The sequence below is a fragment of the Paramisgurnus dabryanus genome, chromosome 6 (assembly GCF_030506205.2).
Source record: "Paramisgurnus dabryanus chromosome 6, PD_genome_1.1, whole genome shotgun sequence".
In the NCBI taxonomy this organism is placed as follows: Eukaryota; Metazoa; Chordata; class Actinopteri; order Cypriniformes; family Cobitidae; genus Paramisgurnus; species Paramisgurnus dabryanus.
In genome coordinates this window covers 3,746,678-3,760,299 of record NC_133342.1, presented here as the reverse complement: position 1 = coordinate 3,760,299, position 13,622 = coordinate 3,746,678, and the positions used below count along the sequence as shown (strand labels likewise).

Genomic DNA, 13,622 nt, shown 5'->3' with positions numbered 1-13,622 from the left:
TCCAGTTTCCTCCCACAGTCCAGCTTAGGTGAATTAGAGATGCTCACTCTGAACTTGTGTACAGTATAAATTAACTTGTGTGTCGATTAACCAGTTCTTACTAAAGTAGCAAAAAATGTTGGAATGGTGTTTAATAAATAAAAATAAATAAACAAACATCAGATAGACTTGCGTGACTTGTACTTGTTTGTAATCATGGCTAGTTTTGAATGCAGGTTGTCAAGCATAGCTGTACTGAGCCCCATGGCATTATAACACCGCTTATTTTTCTTCTTAAATAGAAGTCATCAAGAGACCTAAACCATCATTATGTTTGCATTTATGGGCCTTGTTAATGAAGTGAGCCAATCACAAATCTGAAAGAAAACAGGGAATAAATTAAGTGGCAACCTATCATTCGCCTGTTGTGTGTGTGTGTGTGTGTGCCAATTAATTTGCTTGGGATTTAATTCAGGATAAATTAGGTATTATAGAGAGGGGGATGAAAAGGAGGGTGATGTGAGAACATATGACTCTCCAAAAACATTCATGTTACATGCACTCCATTGATCCATAATATTCAGAAAGATCTGATGGATCTTATATTCAAAATCTCACATAGAAATTTGAAATGCACACTCTTAAAACAACACATTATGGGTCTAGTTAAGGAAAACACACTTCTTTGTTATTACTGGAACAACACATTTTCTGTCAAAATTAAGTCATTCAGTTTTTGCCGGTTTTGTGATGTACTGTACAGTAGGTACAGTAGCAAGTCTTATTACAATAATCCCGCCTCTAAATCTCCACTATCCAATCATGGCACCACTATTTAGAGCAGAGAGTAAGAATTTTTTGTTTGACAAATTTTAAATTTTGCTCATTTGCATTTTAAAGGACACCCAAAAACCAAAAAACAGGCAATTTCAACATGCTATAATAAAATATCTGTTGGGAATTTCGAGCTAAAACTTTACATACGCACTCTGGGGACAACAAAGACTTATTTTACATCATAAAAAAATATCATAATATGACACCTTTAACACATCCTTTCTAGCATGCAGGATGATGCGCTTATTACATTTAAAATAAAATGTTAAACAACAAAAAATAAAAAACTACTCACCAAGTCCAAGACATGACACTCGCAATCCTGACTTCCCAAGGTTCCTGTCAAAAGAGTGAAAAACGTCTTACCACGGCATAGGTATAAGATTACAGTAAATGAAACCACAGATGCAATAGTACAATCAATTAAACAGCACTACACTTTTAATAAAACATGTTTTCGTTGTTATGTAATTCAGTTGATTTACTATTATAATTTATTGTCAAGAGAGTAAAGAAAAGACCAAAATAAGTGTGGTTAAAGTGGACAGGGAAACATAATTGCCTGTAGCACCACAACCTAAAATGCCAAACATGTGCATGTGCTTCAAACTATTTTTTTTATTTAAAGAAATATGTGTAAGGAAGGACACTAAAGCATCTTTATGTATGCTCTCTTTCCAGGTTAAAATATGCAAATCACAACATTATTTTGTTGTGTCTTTTAATCTTTTATTTAACAGTCTCACCAGGCTGCTTTTTCTCATTAAAAATAATTGTTTATTCTTATGCTTTTAATTTATCTTTAATAAATATCCTTAAACCGTGTGGATTTAATTTACATTTCGATGTATTCTTTGTTCAACTCTCTCGGTCTTTGATCTGAAAATAAGTATTGTCCTGTTATTGGTCTTTTACAACTCCCACACTTTGACTGTTTTGCATCCCAGTGATGGTTTCCTCTTTTGACCCGAGGAAAATTTCAGTGATTTCAGTAAATTTTCTGGCACTATGGGCAGCGACTGAATATTTGATCAGCTGTGACCGATCCACAGAGGCCATTCTGGCTCTTCAAGCACTTCGGTGATTTAAGATGGCTATTACCAGGCAACAAGAACTCTTTAAAATAGTCTCTAAAATAGTAAATATAAATACACATTGACTGGCTGGTATTTATGCCCCAAAGTCTTGGATCGAAAATTTTATGGCTTTAGCCTCCCATTAAGATCATATTATTGCCTACAATATAAAACCCATTAGCTCAAGGTCTATTTATCAGGGTTTAGATGTGCTATTAACAGCAGCCCTGGCTTGAATCTAATACAACTGTGTTTGTACTCTATCATAATTAAAACTTCTGCTTTGATATGTGGCTTGCTTTCCATTCTCAATTGACTCAAAGATAACATCTCATTCACATGAAACCCATACCTCCATTAGTGAAACAACACAACTAAAAAATAAGCCAACACTTGCGGTAACATTAAGTACTGTGACATTATGTAATGAAATAAACGTTATAGCTGCTTCTTGACTCTTTAAACAGCACTTTTGTCCATGCATACAATCAGAAATTTTGGCGTAAAGAGTAGACCATCTGGTGTTTCTCACATTATGGTTTTCATACTGGTTATTGCATGTTTTATACTGGTTATTGTATACCACAGTTTTTAAACTGATTATTGTATAGTTTCATACTGGTTATTGCCTATATGATTTCATACTGGTTATTGCACACTATTTTTTCATATTGCTTACTATGATTATTGCCTACTATGGTTTCATACTGGTTATTGCACCCTATAATTATTGCATACAATGGTTTTAATATAGGTTATTGAATACTATGGTTTCGCACTGGTTCTTCCACACTATGGTATCATTCTGGTTGTTGCACACTAGATTATTGCATACTATGGTTTCATACTGGTTATTGCACACTATGGTTTCATACTGGTTATTGCACACTAGGTTATTGCATACTATGGGTTCATACTGGTTAATGCCTACTATGGATTCATACTGGTTACTGCACACTACGATTATTGCACACTATGGTTTTCATACTGGTTATTGCACACTATGGTTTCATACTGGTTATTGCACACTAGATAATTGCATACTATAGTTTCATACTGGTTGTTGCACACTAGATTATTGCATACTATGGTTTTCAAACTGGTTATTGCACACTATGGTTTCATACTGGTTATTGCACACTAGATTATTGCATGCCATGGTTTTCACACTGGTTATTGCTCACTAGATTATTGCTCACTATGGTTTCATACTGATTATTGCACACTGCGATTATTGCACACTATGGTTTTCATACTGGTTATTGCACACTATGGTTTCATACTGGTTATTGCACACTAGATTATTGCACACTATGGTTTCATACTGATTATTGCACACTGCGATTATTGCACTCTATGGTTTCATACTGGTTATTGCACACTACGATTATTGCATATCATGGTTTTCATATTGGTAATTGGTAGGGATGCACCGAATCCAGATTTTTTAGGTTCGGCCGAATCCCGAATCCACCGTTTAAGATTCGGCCGAATCCGAAACCGAATACCGAATCCTACTCCATAGGTGTGATTGGCAAAGGACAAAAAAGCAGGAAAATATATGGCACACCTACCATGACGTGGCGACATATATACGCATGCACTCACGCACACGCACACACACACACACTATAAAATGAAATACAGTTGAAATATAATTTGAGCTCAAAATTGATTGATCTGAGTGGCCAATCGTCAATCTGCGTGGGCAAGTGCCACCCTGACCATTATGTAGCCTTGCCACTGTTTCAGACTGAACAAAATCAGTCACTTTGTGCATTTAAAGGTAAATATATCAGTGTGGTGCATTTTAAGAGTAAAAATAAGTAACTAGATCTATGAGGATTTTTATGTTTTTGTAAATAAATGTGTGCCCTTTTAGTAAAATCTTTGGTTGCATATGGTAATAATAATAAGGCACACAAGCCACATACACAACTTGATAAATGAGATTTGTCATTGGTCAAAACATGTTTAATGTTTATAGAATAATTAGTGGGGGCATTTAATACAGATTAATTATTGATTACAACACGCTGAATTTAAAGTGGATACTGTAACACTAAAGTTATTCAAATGTTGTGACTTTCTGGAAAGGCAGTCAAGTGCATTTGTCTTTTGCATAGTTCTTTTGGCACAGTTGAGCTACGCGTTTCACACACACACACACACGCACGCACACGGGCAAACCAGATCCATGAATGTGTTTGTTTGTCATTATATTATTCTGTAATCGCAAGATTCACAAACCATTAAGAGGAGCAAATACAGGCGTGTGTTCGTCAGGATGACGTTGGATCTGATTCGTGTATATGCGTGCGTTAACGTAAGTGATTACAGAATAATAATGCAAGCAAACGTTTTGACACAAACGCAACTTTATATTGATATTGCGAGACAGCATTTCACCTCGACGAGAAATCTGATATTTACATTACTGGCATAGCTTGATTTGAAACGGACAGTTTTGTCAAAGCAGCAAACACCTGGCAGGTTCTCTTAATTTTGCTGTTTGTCTCTGCCTATTCCTTCTATCCAAGCCCAGCGCCACTGATTTAAGTCCTTTATATATAAGGTCGTCTTACCTAGGCTAGGCTTCATTTACTTAATCTTCATCCTGCTGACAACTTGTTGTGACTTTTCCGCAGCCGCGCGGCATCATCTGCAGCTGGATCTCAGCCACACATCAAAGACCCCTCCCCATTCTACCTCTGATTGGCTAGTTTGTTAGTTTGGTTGAGAGTGAAAGATGTGTTTCTCTCATTCTATTTGTAGGCGAACGCATGATTTTTTTTTAATTCGCAGCCAACACCACACGCCGGTGATCCGACTGCAAGCTTTTTGGTGAGCTCTGCTTTCGATCGTGACAAATAAATAAACTACTTGCGGAGTGATATGAGGTCATTTATAACGGTGCCTTGCAACCCCCCCCCCCCCCACACATACACACAAAAAAATTGGATTTGCATGATTCACGAAAGCCTCATTTTCAGGTCGGAAAAGCCGGAATTCCGGATTTATCCGGAAGAATCACACCCCTGTACTCGCATCCTTATTCCATTAACACAGTAAAACACATTAATGAAGTAAACAACGTCCACAGCAGTGTATTTTTCATTTTATTTAATTTTAACTGTACATTATGCCAGGATGACAAGTTGGAAAAACTATTTTGACAATTACCATAAGCCTATGCATAATGAAAGCGATGCTACGACATGCTCGTTTTGACAATAAACAAGCAGCTCCGCGCTGAAAACTATATTTAACTTTGAGTGAGAAGCTCCGCTCGTCAATAATGTCAGGTTTCACACGGCCGTCCAATTACAGTGGAGGAGGGGCGGGAGATTACCACAGCAACCAAGCGCTCGGCTGAAAAACAGCTGGAATTTGGCGTCCTCAAGGCGTTTTCAGCTGTGTTTAAAAGTTTTGGTGTGTCCAGCCCCTAAGGCTCACCGAAAGAAAAAGCTCATCTCCACGTCAGCACCCGATGTGTGTAATCAACGGCCGCGTTACGTCGACCAGCGTAGCGCAAGCCTAGGGTTCGGTTCGGTGGGAAAAAAATCTAGGATTCGGCCGAATCCGAACCCCGTCAAAAAGCCCAGTATTCGGCCGAATCCTGGATTCGGTGCATCCCTAGTAATTGGACACTATGATTATAGCATACTGTTGTTTTCACTCTTAAAAATAAAGGTACTTAAAAGGTTCTTTACAGTGATCCCATAGAATGATCTTTTTTTGGTTCCTCAAAGGACCTTCAGACACAGGGACTGTTAAGCTAATTCAGTTGCCTTTAGATTCAAGAGGATCATGGCTCTCCAGGTTAAGGACCGGACACCCTTGCTATATGTTCACCATTACTAGTCTTTAATTGCCCATTTAATTGTCTTAGTTTTTATGATCATGAGGAAGAAGTATGGTGCATAAAGTATTATTGCTAGAACATTAATCTCTGTGAAGACAAGATCCTTAAAACATGAGCTCTGAAAATTGAGGCCATTTACTGAGGAGGTAAATCTGGAGCTGTTGAGATTATCCTGATCTCAGCAAAATACATGTGCATGTGTGTGCTGAAAGAAATCAGAAGAGATCTAGTGCATCACACTGCGGCACCTCCAATTTAAATTGAATAAGATTCAGTCTGAGATAGTCAGAAAGGGTTTGCAAAGAGAATACAAATAGTGTAAGAGGAAAAGAACACAATATACTGGTACCCAAAACCAAATTTAAAACCTAAACCAGACGTATAGAGCATCAGACTCATATCCAGTTGATGTGTTTTCTAACAGATAAAATCAATGGTTTTCAACGTCCCATCTGTACATCATAGACTTAAGGGTAGAGCATTTTGACTTAAGCAAATACCCAAACTTATACACATGGATTTTCTGTATTTTGCGGTACACTGTCAGAAAAATATCTAAATGTGGTGGCAGGCTGTCACCGGGACAGCACCCGTACTATTAAGGGTACAGATTTCTATACCATATTGTTACCAGGATGTATTTCTGAAGAACTACAAAGGGGTACTTTTGCCCAATGACAGCTATTTTGTCACTGTACCAATTTTATAAAGAAGCAGACACAGTACTTTAACATGTCCATGCGTTTGTAAAGCTGTGCAGCATTGACTTTCAGGAAGCTAGTTAGTATGTATTTGATTTGGAGGCATACCAAGAGCATTGATTTTGGCTTCCGGACACCCAGCACCCCCCTTATTATTCAGAGCTTACGTCGAGAATACTAAATCTGCATGCACAATTTGCATCCCCATCCAAAGAAAACTGCCTCGCTTCAACCTCTGTGCAGAACTGAAGCACCAAACTCAATTAAAAGCTACAGTAGTTCACACACATACATAATGATCCACTTTATCACTTGGTTTGATCCCTGCAGGTCTGGTCAGGCTCCTAACAGTGTTGCCCTTCCAAATAAGACAAATCTGTTGTCTTTAAAAAAGACGTCTTCATCTTTCATACTGATAAAGCTTTTGCAAAAGCGGATGTTGGCAAAAGTCATCCGGTACTTTGTGTTTCTGTCCGAGCTGTTATTAGATTGTGTGACATTACATACACAGCAGATTCTCAGCTGCAGAGATATATAATTTAAAACTCCCTGCGTTCTGTGTGATGGGGTGTGGGGGTTTATTTTCCGGGGAACAGACAGTCACGCTGTTGGGAGTCAACTGATCCTTCTCTATCATAGAGAGCTGAGTCAGAAAGCCGGAGATATCCCACTGGAAGCTAATGAAAACTGTATGTATTATTTCACTGACATTGTTGTGAGGAAGGTGTATAAGAGGAACAGATGTGTGTTGACATGAAAGGGAATGTGCACACAGTAGGAGCATTTTTCTGGTTTGACTGTTATAACTTTAATATTACACAAAATTAAATATAAACTTTTAATATGACTGTTACATAATGTGTGATGAGGAGGATGAAGATATATATCAAAATGATAAACTTTAATAACAAATAGTAATAAACAGGCATGGAGTATGCACAATAAACATTAACGATAAGGGACAAAGACTGGAACAAAGGCAGGAGAATATTTGAAGAGTTTGGGTGCAAAACCCAATAAATCCATTTTGACTAATTTAGGTAAAATGTGTTTTCTATACTAAGAAAGTGACAAGATGAAAACCACTATTTTCTGTTACAAACTTTCACATCATGGGCTCTATCTTGCACCCAGCGCATTTGACTTTGTCAGTGACGCATGTATCATTCGTATTTTGCGCCGGCGCACAGCGGGGTTTTTCCCTCCACAGATGCACGTCAGCAAACTAGGGAATGAACTTACGCTCCCTGGGCGGTTCAGCGCAAAAAGGAGGCGTGTTGCGGCGCAAACCATCTCTTATGCTATTTTGCAGTTTCAAAAAACAATTGCGCTACTAACCAAAAAAATTAGTCTAAAGTCAGTGGCGCGTTGCGCGTGGTTCATTATGCTATTTTAAGGGCGCATGCTTGACCATAATGTATAGCGTGCACAACGCGCATACACTTTGCTTATCTAATCTACACAGATGCAACAGTTATTTTTGCAAATCATAAATTGTTACACTTAAAAATATTAATACACGAGATAAGGGGAATCATAGTGGTGAGCATTGTGGTGATAGTTTTTATTTATTCTCATGCAAATAACGATTAAAATATTTCCATAACTTTGTTGTGTGGCTGTATTACGTTTATTTTATGTAAATAATAGTTAAAATGTTTTCATAAGAAACCTTAATGTATATGAACTTGATTTGTAGGAGTACTTTGGGGTTGGACCTTGCTTGCGTTTCTTGGGTCCGATTTCAAAGCCCCCAAACCCTTTCAGCGGTGAGGGTGGACGCAGCGATGTCCTCTGCTGGCGTCAAGTACTGAGGCAGATCCACCTCCCGTTACACGGCGTGCCCGATTTATGCTGGCAAGCATGGGATTCCCCCGTACAAGGACGTCGGTCTCCTCGGCTGTGAACCGCTCCTGGCGTGCGCCTGGTAAATCCGTCATAATAATAGCAACCCGCCATGGAACTTGCGCCCTTGCGTTTAAAGGGAATGTTGGCTAGTGTTCTGATTGGTTTATTTGACGTTACGCCCAAACCACACCTATGAATAATGAACCTACTTCAGACCAACCCCTTATTGATTTGCGCCCGGCGCAAGAGTTATTTCTCACGCCGGGAAAATAGCAACAGCGCCCAAGATCCGCCCACAAACTCACTTGCGCGTTGCGCTTCGCACTTGCGTTTCAGATCGTTAAAATAGAGCCCCATATCTTTAGGTTATAAAAACATACAAAATTCAAATCTATAATTTTTTAGATTTATTATAAAAACTGATAATTTTTTTCCACAAAATGCAATAAATACATGACAGGTTTTTTTTTCAAAATGCTATAAATCTATTGAATCACTATATAAATGTGCATTCATCTTTGCCATGTTATAGTCATTTAGTTGACTAGTGGTATAAAAAATAAACATTATTAGCATTAATCAAAACACTTAATTTGTCATATTAAGAACACTGGCATTGCTGCTGTCATCCTTGGGACGTCGTCACTGAACTTTTTTGACAGCAATCAGCTGTAAAATGTTTTGGTGCTGCTCGATTTTCATTGACTTCGCATAAAATAATGGAAAGTTTTTCATAAGATTCCCTGGGGTCAATGTGTTAGCATGACAGAAGTTTATGCTAGCAACAGCTGGCATTTTACCTTCGCCAGAGTCACACTCACATAAATTATTAGATTTTGATGGCTTATGTTTCTTCCTCCCCACAAAAAACCACCACAGGTTTATCATTGCCATCAACTTATTATTTAGTTTTTGTTTGTTTGTTGATCACGAAGTACAAAGTAGATGAGAAAAAAATAGGATTACGTGTGTATTCAAAGCGCCGCCATTATTGTTTACAATGCATGGAATGGTTGGCTGAGATTTTTTGAGCGGATTAATAATGGCTATGGGTTACCAGGGTGATGCCATATTGATACCATGCTAGTCTCTATAACACTATAGTTTAAAAACAATCTAAATAGTATTTAAAATTTATAAGACCTGACAGAAAAAAAAACATTCACATGCTTTCAGTATTTCACTGTGTTCATGATTAAATGTGTGCTACAGTCTCCTTAAAACATAACAAGAAGTTTAGATGAGTCAGTGCACTACTGCAGAGTGTGATAAATGTTTGTGTGTGTGTGTGTGCGTGTGTGTGTGTGTGTGTGTGTGTAGCTTTAAAAAAAATATTAAGCCTCTGGTAATGAACATCAACAAATGAGCTAACAAATTACTAGGATAACAGATCAATAACTGAGTGCAAAAAGATTTTAAGCACCACAAGATGTTAATTTCTCTCTTTAAATTTGGTTTATTCCTACAAGAGCCCTTTTGAAAATGTACCATGGTTTTATTATTGTAGACGTGCTGTAATCATGCATTTTAATGTATTAATTTCCAAAAATTTATTTGTGGTAACCATGGTTTAAAGGTGAATTGTGTAAGCATCTCTTGACAGAAATGCAATATAATATACATAACTATATATTATCAGTGGTGTATAAAGACCTTACAGAATAAACTGCATTGTTTTTATTACCTTAAAATGGGCCATTTTATCTACATACACTGCGGGTCCCCTTTCATGGCAGTCACCATTTCACTCTGCCTCTGCTTTATATCTGCTAACACTTTATTGTACAACTTCATGTCAACTTATTCTACTAACCCTAACTCCTACAAAAGCTATCATTGGGACAGTAGCCTATTCTTTTAACAGTCCCTCCAGTTTTTTCACGATTTCATGATAGGGGAACACAGCGCAAAATCAACAAAACTTTGCATTTTTTTAAAAGGTCTTTAAATAAAATGATCTAACATTCTGTCATGATACAGAGTAGACAAGTTGTTTAACATTTCTGGTTTTATTTTACTAACACACATGAACAATCTCTCTCTCCAGCACGCTGCACCCCACTACCAGCAACCTCGCGCCCCACAATTAAGTCAATCACAAATTCCTGAGAACATATCACTACATTATCTCTTCTTTATTTCTACAGTTTTTAATTGTAAGCTAGTATAATGCATTGTTTTCATGAAATATACATACATGAAAGGTCTGTGTAAGACGTGTGGCGCACCTGCTGTCTCACATAAATGCCAAAAAATGGGTGAGGCCATGTCATAATGCATTTCAATTTAGTGTTTTGTAGTCCTTATATTAAGTTTTTGGGAACTTGGGACACAAATAAAAGGCATCTGTCCACTATCACCTCATCTCAGCATTAGCAAACATGCGCATTTCTGTATTTTAACAAAAACAGAAATATACTGGTAAATTCTATATTCCGTAAAAAAACTGAAAAAACAGTCTGAGAGTCCACACTCAGATACTGTGTATGAAATCACACCCTACACCCTCATTCACTATTCCCTACATTAGTTTCCTAATGATCCACCTGAAATCAAGTCAATGAGTTCAGAAACTGAGACATTAATGATGGACACCTGCTGCTAATAAACAGAATAACTGAAGAAAAGATAAACAAACAAAAAAAAAGAGAAGAGAGGAGCAGAAACACTTACAGACACAAAGACTTAGATGAACATCAACTGAAAATAACAGAACACATTAAACCTCTCCATATATCACCAGAGGAGAATTAAACATTTCCACAAACATCATTATCATTTTCACTTATGAACTACTTTGACTTTATTTCTGTTATACATTTACGAAAGTTCTTTCTGAGAACAAACAGGGGTTTTTGATGATGGCATTTTTCACCATTAGACACCATTATGGTGATCAGTGTTTTCATTAGTTGGGCTCTTGGCTTTTAAGATTAGTTTTTAACATTTTTTGTTTTTGCAAAGAAAACCAAGAGAAAGTAGACTCTTGTGATGATGGATGTTTGATTGTGATGAAACTGTGATTGTTGATCAGTAGTTTGTGTTTTCAGCCTTGTGATACTGCATCATAAGAATAAGTAGTATTACAGTAATCTGATATCTTGATAGAATTGTATACATGGAGTTTTGAACTTGAAACTAGAGCTCGACTCACACACACAGACATCAAGAATCAGCGTAAATTTTCAACTATGGTGACAGTAGAAAATGGGAAAACAGTTCATCTGCATAATTTATTCATGCTGCAATGCATGCTGGGAGTCATGAATGAGTTTTGTACTATGCTATCTAATACATTGAAGGATGAAGCTTTTCATTTCATTGTCACCATTGTTGAGATTCATACACTGATTCTTGATGTCTGTGCGTGTATTTTGCTTGTTTTTTTTTCATTTATTCATATCCCTCTGGCTACCTTAACACTGAGAATCTAACTTTCACATTATAAGACTACTTTAATGAATTGCCACCAAAATCCCACCCATCTAATTACTTATGAGCTTCTGGATTAAGCCAGCAAATTAAGACAAACTCATGACACTAACATCATCATGGTTGTTAGCCAGTGTTTGCCATATCCAATTTGCCATATCCAATTCTTATAAATCACATTGACAAAGCAGGCAAACTGTAACACCAAAGAACCAACCCAAGGATCAAGAATACAATTAAAGCAAATACTGATCACCAGAATGGTAACTATTATTTTTAACAAAAAAAATGTACATTAAATGAATTCATTTGGTTTGTAATAAGTAAAGATGGCAATTGTGTTTGTGGAGTTGTTTGATTCTCCTCTTTTGAGATCTTAGGAAATGTAACGTGTTCATCTTAGTCTGAGTCTCATGAAGTCTGTAAGTTGTGTTTTTGCTCATTTTCTTTTCTCTTTAATTATTTTCCTCTTTCTTTCAGTGATTGTGTTTGTTAACAGCAGCTGTTTATCATTAATCACTCAGTCATCACTTCATTATCTCGTTAAGTTCAACATTGTGTCTGTTTTTTTTACTCTTTGTAGTGTGGACATGGTGGTGTTATGGTGTGGGGGATGTTTTCTTGGCACAGGTTAGGCCCCTTAGTGCCAATTGGGCATCGTTTAAATGCCACGGCCTACCTGAGCATTGTTTCTGACCATGTCCATCCCTTTATGACCACCATGTACCCATCCTCTGATGACTACTTCTAGTAGGATAATGCACCATGTCACAAACCTTGAATCATTTTTTCAAATTGGTTTCTTGAACATGACAATGAGGTCACTGTACTAAAATGGCCCCCACAGTCACCAGATCTCAACCCAATAGAGCATCTTTGGGATGTGGTGGAACGGGAGCTTCGTGCCCTGTATATGCATCCCACAAATCTCCATCAACTGCAAGATGCTATCCTATCAATATGGGTCAACATTTCTAAAGAATGCTTTCAGCACCTTGTTGAATCAATGCCACGTAGAATTAAGGCAGTTCTGAGAGCGAAGGTGGGTCAAACACAGTATTAGTATGGTGTTCCTAATAATCCTTTAGGTGAGTGTATATATGTGTGTATATATATGTGTTTGGAACTGATAGAGATAAGAAGGAATTAAAATATTTAATTCAGTTAATGTTTAAAAAAAAAATCACACCATAACACAATATGATCACAGCGTATGTGATCTCATGCCTCAGAATACATGATAATTAACCAACATTACCAAAATATCTCTCCCAGCAAACCTGGGAAAAGATGTTACTGTGCTCTTTAATGTGTCTGTGATGTCTACATGCATGTGTTTCAAAAGACCCACATATCAGAACAGACCATGAAGAAAAATGCTTACAAGGCAAAGAAACTAACACATATAATAAAACATACAGATTGATTTCTAATAGGTCAAGGTCCGAATAGCCAGAAGGCAAGCCACAAATACAATGCCAAGGACAAATGCACACACACATGTGAGCCTGCGCGCACACAAATACACGCACACACAGCACGACGACCCATCTGGACTGCAGCACCGGCCAGTGAACCGTGACACAGTGAAACGGTTTGCTCTAGGGGTGTGAACTCTATGCAAAACTATGCAAAAATTACACTGACATTTATATTCCCAATTCCAGGAATTTCATTTATAGTCAACATTAAATTTAAAATGACTGCATTTACTTTTCTAAATGGTTTGCATGATTCATCAGTGCACCCCAAAGATGTCTGTATTTATAATCTTTCAACAGAATCTATTAAATTCCTGTTCTGGTAAATTCCTGTTATTTTTTAATAGCATCATTAAGCCCATATTGTTCAACATTTAACCATTGGTCAGCCAAGAAGATACGC

At 37.3% G+C, this 13,622-nt stretch overlaps 1 protein-coding gene across 2 annotated transcripts in view; it reads right to left on the bottom strand.

Annotated features, from left to right (window-relative positions):
* kcnab1b (potassium voltage-gated channel subfamily A regulatory beta subunit 1b) overlaps positions 1-13,622 on the bottom strand; it is a 61,043-nt gene that overhangs the window by 35,091 nt on the left and 12,330 nt on the right. For both annotated transcript variants that reach the window (XM_065262222.1, XM_065262223.1), the window contains exon 2: positions 1,112-1,155. In XM_065262222.1, the coding sequence (XP_065118294.1) occupies positions 1,112-1,155 (44 nt within the window). The remainder of the gene's footprint in view (positions 1-1,111; positions 1,156-13,622) is intronic.